At 32.3% G+C, this 11,820-nt stretch overlaps 1 protein-coding gene across 1 annotated transcript; it reads left to right on the top strand.

Annotated features, from left to right (window-relative positions):
* Positions 1-210: 210 nt before the first annotated feature.
* Positions 211-11,550, top strand: NdufV3 (NADH:ubiquinone oxidoreductase subunit V3). Its single transcript, XM_071185301.2, has 3 exons — positions 211-381; positions 1,778-1,847; positions 11,318-11,550. Exons 1-3 carry the CDS (start codon positions 337-339, stop codon positions 11,464-11,466), a joined length of 264 nt encoding a protein of 87 aa, XP_071041402.1. The 5' UTR covers positions 211-336; the 3' UTR covers positions 11,467-11,550.
* Positions 11,551-11,820: the final 270 nt, after the last annotated feature.

Here is an 11,820-nt window from a genome sequence, read left to right as displayed (position 1 = left end):
AAATATTTTCGATTCTTTAGTTGGTAAATCCTAATAAATTAATACACAGAAAAGAAACACTATTTATTGAACTAATATTCCTGTTTCTAGAGATGCTAAAAATTTTATCACAGAATGAAAAAAGTTGTGTGCAATTTTGATACGATCCCTTGTTTTTAAGAGTCACTTCGTAACTGCGTTGTTATTCACGCATAAGCATTATTTGAGTTGCATCTAGACAAACTGCGTGCAGATGTAAGCAGTCGGAAGCTTATATACACTAAGTTATCAACTTTCTTGTTTTGAAATTATCTGTTTTGTCCTCTGGTTGTTCTCTTTGGTTTCAATATTTAAAAAATGATGTTTTCTAGTTTATTGAAAGTCGGAAGGTATCCTTTTGAAGTAAGTAATTTTCTTCTTTCACAATAAGTAAGATTTAAATCGTTGCTATTATTACTTTAAGTGAATATATCTATTGAACGAAGGTGCAATTAAAGTGGAATCTAAAAAATTTTACACTAAGATCATTTGACTTAAAGTGTAGACATTTTAATACGGTAAATTTAAATACATGTGTAAAGTTTTCTGCCTATCGGTTAAAGGGATATTAGTTTCTGAATATCCCTTTAAAAAAAAAAAACTTTTTTGAACTTTTGAAAATAAATCATTAATTTTTTAGTACATAATTTTTTGATGTTTATGGGGGTGTCGATATTTTTTCGGTATTTAAAGAATATGTGTTGATTAAAAGCTGAGAACAGTTGCTTTAGTTTTAATTTACATTTGATTCAATACCAATAATGAAAATAAAAAGTTAGATGTTTTTAACAAAAAACTGTAATTTCATACACTGTTGAATTCGAGCAATGTGTACGAAGTTTCTGGTGTGTAAAGCTTTTTTTTAAGAAAATTCAAGTTACTTGAAAAATCTAATTTACTAACAGTTGAACTTGTCAAATTTCAAAATTTATAGTAATTTTGGTTTTGTATTGAAAATCATGATAAATTGTTTCTAAATATTTCTTCTCTCTTAAATTGATTTCAATGTGTGTCAAAGAAGTTTAGAGATTTTGCATCTTTTTATCAAAGGGGTGATTTTCGTATTGTGACCTGTGGCAGAATAATCGCAAAGTCTTGGCAACTTCTGAGCAGTTGCCCATGAGAAACTAAAAATGATAATATCACAGAAAGAGACCAATTCGAAAGGTATAGCTTGTAGCCAGCCCCGAGAAGCATCAACTTGTTTTTTTTAAAAGATATATATATATATATATATATATATATATATATATATATATATATTTAAAATTATGCCCGTCATCGTTTTCTCAGATATAAGGTGTCTTGCAGTCCAATACAATTGTGAAGTAGCTCCAGAAAGTGAAAGGGCACAAAAGTCATTTTTTTAAAAAAAGCAAAAAACATTTAAATATGTGCATATGTAGTCTAATATAAACCCAATAGTAATATAGTATGCAAGATAACTATATGTAACTATACAAGTTATTAATCGTGTCTTTAAATACATTACTTGCTATGAGTAACATAATTTTATAACCTTTCTTTAAAGAACGGCCTTATCAAAAATACAGTTCGTTTTTATGTTGCCAATTTTGATTAATAACCAGTGCTTATCGTTGCGAATTTTTTTGTCATTTGGATATAATATGCTTTGTAAATTTTTAAAAATAATGTTTATTTCAAGTTTTTTATTTAAAAAAAGTCTAGTTTTATAAAGATTTTTTAATACTAATCGTATAAGTTTTTTACTTAGATAATCACATTTGAATCTTTTTAGGTTCGTAATGGATTCCTCTGCCTTTATAGAATGTGTAAGAATGAAAACAAGTATACTCACCAGTCCTCAAGTATGCTACACATTTTTTTTCCTATATAAATTATAAAATAATGATATTTCATTTATAATACCAGGATTTGTACATACCAAGTCACTGGAATCCAAACTTTAATGACTATTCATAGTTTCAGTGACTTGTAGATTTAGTGAAGATAAGCATAAAAGTATTTTAGATTTTAAATTTTAAAAAACTTAAGTTTATAGTGTTTATGGGGGAGACCTAATGTTTTATTGGTTTCATTAAAGGAATACTTCATACATTATGAAATTCTGCATTTCCTTATACAATATGCATAAATAAAAAGAAGGAAAAAAATTAAAACCCCTGAATAACTTTTGATCTAATGATCAGATTTTCACATGGTCAGATTCTCACTTAATGGTTCACATGGGTGACTTCAAATGTGTAAATTAATTAGTGTGGGTGATATTTTAAGTTACGGAATCAGATAAAGAAAAAAATTTTCTTCTCTGAATAAGCATACCCTCAAAAAAAATTGCAGTCTGGGAAATATGGTCCCAATAGTTTGGTCAAGAGAGGGATCCAAATTTTAGGCCCCTTAATGTTACATTTTTTTGTTGTTTATTTCTCTATAACTCATAAATTTTTAAGCAAATTTAAATATTTTAAGCGCAGATATAAAATTTATTTATCCTAAAATAATTCCATAATTAATAACTGTCGAAAAATTTTTTGTTTGTATGGTATGCAATTTGTTACATAATTTTAAAGAATGTAATTTTAGGTAGTAAAAATACAGAATTTGAATGAAATCGGCGAATAGTTCCCGGAATTTTTAGTACATAACTTTTTTATTATACAAAAATTAGCATTATTACTTTTAGGTAATTACGTTAAATTACCAAATAAAGATAAATTAACATTAAGGGGTTCAAACTTTAGGCTGCTCTCCTGACCAAACTATTGGGACCATATTTCGAAATTTGCAACTACTAATCCTATATTGCATTGACTGTATTTTGAGAGTAAGGATTACAAATAATGAGTACAAAGCAAGTAATTTTTCCAGTGAAGTCTATTTGACCAGTAATCCAAAACAATCGCTAGATGACTTCCTGATTGTTTGGCAGTAAGCTGTGTTACCAATCAATCTAGAAAAAAACTGTTCAAAGTTCTGTAGTTTTAGATCAATATATATATAATGTTCCTTCACTGGGTAGTGTTCCATCACATAGAACCCAATTTCTGCAACAATTATTTTTGGTAGGGTAAACCAACCTGTGATGGAACACTACCCAGTGAAGGAACATTATATATATATTGATTAAAAATAAGAATTTGAAAGTTTTTTTTTAGATTGATTGGTAACAACAGCTTACTGCCAAACAATAGGAAGTCATCTAGCGATGTTTTGGATTACCTGGTCAAATAGACTTCACTGGAAAAATTTTTGAATTTGTTATTATCTCTGTAACTCCTTGTTTCTTTGAAAAAATTATAAGGTGAGTGTTTGTATTTATGTGTTTGAAGTGGAATTAATTGCATGTAATAGTTTTATTTTTCTCACTGTGAAAAAGAGAATTCAGAATATAGTTATTGAAGTTACATTATATTTTTTTAAGCATCATAGCATAATAAAGTACTGAGATAAGGGGGCGTTTATTCGCTTGATCACCAAACGATGAAAAACCAGTGAAGGAACTAGTGTTCCTTTACTGAGTTTTCTTCTAAGTTAATAAAAATTAAATATAAACTTTAATTTTCTTGTACCGTTAGTGATGTTCCGCATCAAAAGTATATTAAAAATACGAAAAACAACTTCTAACCAGTGAGTGAACAGGCATGTTCCTTTACTGGGCATAGATTTCCCAGTGAATGAACAGTATGTGTTAATATGTTGACACTTTAATTTTCAATTCATGATACATGATTACAAAAAGAAGTTAACATTTTCCAAGTATTTATATGTTATAATTTCAAAAATAGGCTTGTTTTTAAATATTTGTATGGCTTACAAATTCATAAAGAGCATTAAAAAATAACCAAAATTAAGTGTTCCTTTACTGGGTGTTCATTTTCTGGTAAGAGCTGTTCCTTCACTTGGTCTTCTTACTACTTGTTATTTGAACCTCCAAAACTTTAAAACAATATTATGTAAGTTCTCTACAATTTTTTTTACATTATTTACAATTAGTAACAAATATGCTGACTCTGTCATTTAACTAAAATTGCGAATTTTGAAATTATATGATTTTTTAAAAGGCAAGCGAAGCTTAAGTTTTCTTTCACTGGTTAGTTTATCCTAATACTAAATATTAAATTTAGTTTATTGAAATCAATAACTTTTCACTGAAAAGTTCGTGCAATGTTAAAATTTGATTATTTTTAATTTTGAAGCTTGTGCAGTTTATTTTGCAGATAAATGAGACATTGTTTTGGTTTTTCAAAATTTAGTTTGATAATGAAATTTTTATACAGTTTTAATTTATGATACAAATACTCATCATAAATATACTGGAAGTTGGTTTCAATAATGTATGCAGGTTCTTTTCCTAAATTTCCATTATGTGATATTGATTTCGCACTATATTTTTCAGTGGCTAAAATAATTTTATTATGACATATCTATGCCACATAATACAAAAAAAGCATAATATTAAAAATAAAGAAATAATAGTTATTCACATCGTGACCACCAGCCCCACTACTACCCAACCTTCTTCTTATTATTATTAATTCTCTCTTTTTACATCCCAGTCCCCTTCAATTGTTTTGTTTTTTAGCTTGCTCGGTGGCCATCTAGATGTGGCAAACCTTACAGTTTTAAATTTATTTTAAAAAAGTAACTGAAACTGCGAAATAATGTGAACAGAAAAATGCCATCAAAATGTATACTTTAAACAAGAATTTTGACAGCACAGTTTAATCAGAAGAAACTCTCTTAGCAAAATTTGTGTTATTAGTTTTCTTTTTTCTTCCCAGCGGACATCCAAAAAGACATAGGTGGCCTTTTCCTGAATTGGCCTTCCCTAGCATTAAAAAAAAAAAAAATTTTTTTTTTTACTTTTATTAAGTTTGAAAGTTAGTTTTTCAACAGTCATTCTTTTGTTTGTTATCTTGTAAAGTTGAATTATTGCTTGCAGAAGTTTTTTGAATATTCAATTAGTTGTTTGAAAGTCTACTCATCTGCATATTCTCCAACTACTATGGAATTTCCATAGTTTTGTGAAATATTTTCTCAGATGGTAGCAGAGGTAATGTTTTAATAGTTTAGTAAAATTATGATTCACAAAATTTTTTCCACAACTAATTGTAAATATGCAATGGCTCTGGTCATTGTAAATGAATTGTCAGTGTAAATGACTGGGATTCAATCCCAAGTGGCAGCTTAAAGCCCGTCCATTGCTGACCACATAGTCACAAAATTGTGGAGTCACATAACCTTAAGTTCTGTTAGAAGTTCCATTGAAGTTTTATTTATTTATTTATAATTTTAAATTTAAGCTCTAGTTCCCAACCAAAATATTTCACAAAAATCTCAAATGTTGGTGTGTCATCTATCAAATCAGTTGTAAAGGTAATCTGCATTTTAATAGCATAAGTTAAGTTTTAGGTTTTATTATGTATATTTTTTAAATATATGTTAAGTTGCATCTACAACATTTTGTTTTTGTTAATTTTTATGATAATTACATAGATCTAGGTCAGAGAAATTAAATCAACTCATTGTTATATTGTCTGGAAAGCTAACTAAAATTATATTTTCGAGAAATCGTTTACATACACGAATGCTGTAATGCAGTGTTCAAAATTGTGTTAAATTCTAAAACTTTCAGAATTTGTGGTCAATCACAAAGCATGTTTTTAATATTCGCGATATTTTCAAGTTATTCTATACTTGAGAATATCGTGAAATTTAAACTATATTGAAATTTAAACCTTAAAAACGAATGCAATCATGCAGAGTGATATATAATGACTGCCTTCAATATGCTATTTCTAAAAATTCTTGTCAAAATACTAGAAGAAAATTTTGCACGTTTGCCGTCGCAAGTTTATATTTAAGCAAGAAAAAATATGAAGTACAGTCAAACCCCGCTATAGTGTACACAGTTTAGAGCAGTGTTTCCCAACCTTTTTTGCGCCATGCCCCACCAAAGTCATTCTAAAATTCTTATGCCCCCCTAAGTAACATATACATAATTTTTAATATTAAAAAATGTAATTGTTCACTTAAGAAACTTAAATGATAGGTTTTAGGAAGAAAGCACTAGGAAATTGTTAACGAACCACAGTAAGAAAATTTTCAAAACATATAATGAAAAACTAAAATTCAAATAGTTTTAATAAAGATTTTTCTATAATAATTTAATATTTTAATTTAGTGAGATCCTTGCTGCACAGAGATTTTATGTTAGGTTCCAATTTGGTTAGCTTCAGTCTCAAGTATCCCCGTTATGTTATATCCAGACGATTTCTTTTTTTAGCAGTAAATCATTTACAGCACTAAATCCAAATTCAGCTAAATATGAAGATGGAAACGGTAGCAATAGTTTTCTTGCACATTTGGTTGAATTTGGGTATTTGATTTCTGTTTCCTCACAAAGCCATGCCATCATTCCCTTTATATTAAATAAAGTTTTAACTGACTTAACATTTTGCATTTCTGCGAGTTCTTCTTGATACTGCATATTTGATATATCAGACAAATCCACTAACTTTGTCTGCATCATCCTTGTTGGAAAATCAATTTGTTTTAAATCATAGAATCTTTCTTTTAAATCAGCCGATAGAATTTTCAGATGATCGACAATAGCAAGAAAAGCTGTATTATTTACTTCACATTTTTGGAGCCAATGAAACTGTTCTAAGTTTTTGTTGTTAATATATATCTGACATAACTCAATAAGGGTAATGAAACCAAATATCTTCGCTTTTGCATCAACAAGAGTTTTATTTGTTCCTTGAAGATGCTTATTTAATATATTTAGTTTTTCAAACATATCGGCTGAATAACTCACAAATGCTTTATCATTGACTGTTAGCAGATACTTCATTTTAGGTTTGTCACTTAAAAAATCACTAAGAATATCAAACAGTTCCATAAATCTTTTCAAGCAGTTCCCTGTAGAGAGCCATCTTACTTCAGCGTGAAGTAAAAGTCTCACATGGTCTGCATTTTGTTCTTCACTAAATAGCTTGAAGAGAAGCTCACATTTGGCATTAGCTTTAATATCATTGATGCACTTTATTACTGAATGTAGTACTTCATTTAGAACAGGCAAGATCTTTCTAGCTACCAAGTTTTCCCTATGAAAAACACAATGCACGAGAATCATTTCTGGATTCTCATCTTCATAAATTTTAAGCAACCATTTTCTTAGGAGCACCATCTGCAGCACAAGATGTTATGTATTTATTGGTATATTATTGACATCTATGTACTTTTTTAGCTTATTATATATATCGTTGGAGGTAGTGGTGCTTTCTAATCTTTTACAGAACAACATTTCTTCCGCAAAATGCCCTTTATCAATATATCTTACGTAAGTCATCAATACTGCCACACTGTCTATCAAAGTTGATTCATCCATTTGCACTGAGAATTTTCTTCTTTTCATCTTTTCAACATGTTGTTTTTCAATATCTTCACTCATTTCGTCTATTCTTCTGCTAACAGTATTGTTACTGAGTGGTATTCTTCTGCTAACAGTATTGTTACTGACTTTCAAGAACCGTTTTAATAGATGCTAATATTGATGGTTTTTTTTAAATTCTCTCCTGCCGTATGATTTTTTCCAGATTTAGCGATGAATAAAAAAATTTGATAACTAGCCTCAAGAATACGATTATGAGTTGAAGTGTGAGCAGTAAATAGAGACTTTACTGTTGTCCTCTTTTCAAAATTTTTCTTTAAAGTATAAAAGTCCACGTGGAGTCTGCTGCAGAGAGGTTAAGTTGACGACGCCAAAAACCCAGTTGATATTCTGGTCTAGTCAAAAGAATTTATAATATTTATTGGCTGCAATTATTTAAGAATTTGATTTTTTCTTTCAATTTTGGCACCGAAATCTAGCATTGCATTTAAATGGCCCGGAGCAAAAGGGTTAAACTCGTGTCGAGTCCATTTTCGAATTGCCCCCCTTAACAATCAAATTGCCCCCCAGTGGGGCGTGGGCCCCACGTTGGGAAACACTGGTTTAGAGTGTTTGGAAGTGTTTAGAAGATACCAGGAACTCTGTTTATTTCCATCATAAACAACTAAAATTCTAAAAAGCGTTTTACAACATAAAGTCCATCATCAAAGTAAGTAGAAAGACATCGGGACTCGGCAGCTTAGGTCCAGCACACATCTCCGGGTGAGAGCTGAAGTCGAAGTGGCATACTGATCGTCGGTGAGCTGGTTTTTTATCCTTCTTGAGTGCAGACGCGCGCCGTCCGGGAAAGCTGATTTGCATCTTGAGAGATCGGCTTCTTCCAGCCGCGTTGCATTTTAATGAATATGACGTTCTATGCCATGAGTCTTTGATGACGCCACAAGTGAACTGCAACATACACTGGTTATCATAAATTAAGGAAAATTCACAAAAATCGCGATAACTCAAGAAATTACACATGGAATTTTATGAAACTTACCCACAATATACAACACATAGTAAGGTATTAAACAACATAAAAAGAAATTATCAGACATTAATAGTAGTATAGAAATTAGCACATGTATAAAATAAACAAATTGGAAGTATCGGTTTGCAATAGAAAAAGTACCTTTAATATGGAATATGATTGCCTCTAGAAGCAATACAGCACAAACAGCGATGTGTGATGCTTTCAATTATGCGGTCTATCAGTTCAATAGGAAGTGAGAGCCATTGCTCTTGTAAAGCAGTTGCAAGCGTGGCAAGGGTCTGAGGGGGCGGATTGATGGCAGATACACGCCTCCCTAGAGCATCCCAAACGTGCTCGATAGGATTCAAGTCCGGGGATCGAGCTGGCCACTCCATGCGAGTAATTGTTTCCTGTTGAAGATAATCATCAACAATGCGAGCTCTGTGTGGTCTTGCATTATCGTCCTGTAACAGGAAGCAATCACCAATTGCCCCGGCATATGGGCGCACATAAGCATCAAGGATGTTGTCTCGATAAACCTGAGCATTCACGGTTCCCCTTGGAAAGACATGGAGGTATGTGCGCCCTCCTAAGGATATGCCTCCCCAAACACAGACACTGCCTCTTCCGTATGCATCTCTTTCACGGATGTTTGATGGATGATAACGGGTCCCAGGTTCTCTCCATATCAAATAACGTCTACTGTCACTTTCTAGACTAAACCTGGACTCATCCGTAAAGAGAACAGGCCTCCATTGATCTGACGTCCAGTGGACATGTTGTCGGGCCCACTGCAAACGGTCTCTCCTATGGCGTGATGTGAGCGGCACGCAAATGGCTGGTCGTCTCGCATACAGACCACCTTCGTGGAGCCTTCTGCGCACAGTTGACGTTGACACCAACCTTCCGGTGGCTGCAGCAAGAGAGGATCTAAGATGTGTCGGAGTAGCGGTTCTATTCCTGCGTGCACTTAATGTCAAATATCGGTCATCGGCACTGGTCGTAACAGTTGGCCGTCCTTGACTGAACCTCCTAGATGCCGAATCTGTGGTTTGAAATTGCCTCCAAAGTCTATGAACCACAGATGGACTCACATTTAGCCATCTGGCCACTTCTGATTGACTCTGCCCTGCCTCTAGTCTCCCGATGGCTCTCCATCGTAGTTCTTCAGGCAAATGATGCCTAGAGGTCATTATTACGAATTGGCTATCTCAGATTTTCAATGTCGCAATCACAGTAAAATTTGTGTGCTTTCTCTCAAACTTGGACTTTTATGCTCCAGGCAGATGACGTAAGCCGAGTGCAGCGCCACTAATTTGCATATTGCAATTTTACTCAGCTACTCTTAGTGGACAACATATGCAAATTTTGCACGGTTTGGCTTACTTTTGAAAGAGTTATCGCTATTTTTGTGATTTTTCCTTAATTTATGATAACCAGTGTATATAGTGAACGAAATGTTCGGTCCCGTGCCTAGCTATACTCGTATAATGTTATTTTTTTGTGGATATAGTGAAACAAAAAAGTGAGGAAATTGGATATTATGAACTTTTTCTGACTTCGACTAATTTTTCTTCTTCATTTTTTCTAAATAATTTTGAAATGTCTACTTCAAAATAAATACTTATACTGATTTTTAAAACCCTCTATAGAGAGGAATGTAGCGATAAGCATCTTTTCTTGTTTGCTTCTTATATCTCACTTTCCCATCCCTAAATAAAGGCCAACACAGGCAGATGTATGGACAAAATTTTTCTTGAATCAGCTTCGCTTCATCTAAATATTACATTTTTTTTTGTACTCAAGACGAAGAGTAATAAAAAATACAAAGAAGTTCGCACATTTTTTTTTACTAAGTATTACTTTTCAATCATTTTTGTATTTCATTTAATTGGTCATTTATTTATATATTGTATAATAAGAGGAAGGAGTTCGGAATCATTAGTTAAAATTGCTTGAGGAACGGATGTAGTGAAATCCCGGTTATAGTGAACCAAAATTTCGGTCCCTTGAAGGTTCACAATAGCGGGGTTTGACTGTTCTATAAAAATCTCACGAATGACTGTGAAAATAGTTTAAAATTATAGTGCAAAATTATGAAATGTTGCTGCTGGCAAGTGACCAGCTGTACTAGTTGTAGCATTTTTAGTAAGAAGTAAGTGTGAAATTAAGTAACATGGCTTGGAATATTATAAAATATTCATAATAATTCCATATTTATCAAAAAATAACAATGAAATGTTTATGGGGCATTTTTAAAATGAAAAAAAAAGAAGCGATCGGGTGTCAAGACAATTTTTTAGATAATCTTTTGTTAGTTTCAGTTATCAAATAGATTTTGTCATGAGTACTTTATTGTAGTGTGATTCTTGGTATGGAAAACACGTCACTGCTAATGAAAAGTTAATCCACCAAAAATAATGGTTTAAATTATGAAAATTTACATCATAAGATCTAAACTGTGGCTGGGTGGCGCAGTTGGTTTGTCGTCGGCCCAAGTCTGCGGGTTCGATCCCCGACCCAGGCACCGGATTTTCGGGATGCAGAAAATCCTCAGCCATGTCGTATGATTATGCTGCATGTAAAAGATCCCTGGAGTGCCATATTGGCTCTTGGCATTTCCGGCAAAATTAAATTCCTAGTGCACTTTAGCATCCAAATAGAGTCTCGGTGCTGCCATCTAGTGTGGCAGAAACTAGACGTCCAAATTAACATGACCAACGGTATCTCACCCATTGTGGTGGTCCTGAAAGAGTGGATACCACCTCTGGAGAACGCACTCTCCTCATCGGCAAGACCGATTGTGCAGCTCATTGCAAATAAAAAGATCTAAACTTCCTTTGATGTATTTAAATTATTAATTGTATATGCACAAATTTGTTTAAATTTGTTTAAACATTTAAATTTAGATCAGCCTACAAGTCAAGCTCAAGATGGTACCTATAAAGTTCCCGAGTATTATGAATACAAGGAATACTCATTTAATGACTTACTTAGTGACATGCGAAAATATCATCTTCCTCGACCATCAAGCAAAGTTGAAAAAGATAAAAAGTAATTTGTCTTCATGGTTAATTAAAAAAAATGTAATGTATGATAGAAAATTGTTTTCATATTCTTAATAAATTTTGTTTTTCTGTTATGAACTATGTTTCATTGATTACCAGGTTCTATTTCTTGAAATTAGTTTTACTTATTTTCTTTTTGTAATTGATGCTGTATTTGGTGATTTCTGTTCCTAGCAACTCGCACTGTATTTACTGCAATTTAATAAATCAAATTCCCCCCCCCCCCATTTTCGCAATTTTATATACAGAGAGGTGGAAAATTCGACCGATATAGGCGATCGCAACGCTCAAATACGTCATCTGGGGAGAAGACCAGTTCCATATCTATGCCCCTTCCCTCTGCA

Source organism: Parasteatoda tepidariorum, chromosome 5 (assembly GCF_982258835.1).
Source record: "Parasteatoda tepidariorum strain Cologne lab strain chromosome 5, Ptep-v5.0, whole genome shotgun sequence".
Lineage (NCBI taxonomy): Eukaryota > Metazoa > Arthropoda > Arachnida > Araneae > Theridiidae > Parasteatoda > Parasteatoda tepidariorum.
Note: the sequence above shows the minus strand (reverse complement) of the source record. Positions and strands in the feature narration are given on the sequence as shown.

Bases quoted from the DNA above. Each gene is read 5' to 3' on its own strand.
- NdufV3 (XM_071185301.2), top strand. From the start codon at position 337: ATGATGTTTTCTAGTTTATTGAAAGTCGGAAGGTATCCTTTTGAA. The intron at 382-1,777 runs GTAAGTAATTTT...GAATCTTTTTAG, and splicing joins TCGGAAGGTATCCTTTTGAA to GTTCGTAATGGATTCCTCTG. The intron at 1,848-11,317 runs GTATGCTACACA...ATTTAAATTTAG, and splicing joins GTATACTCACCAGTCCTCAA to ATCAGCCTACAAGTCAAGCT.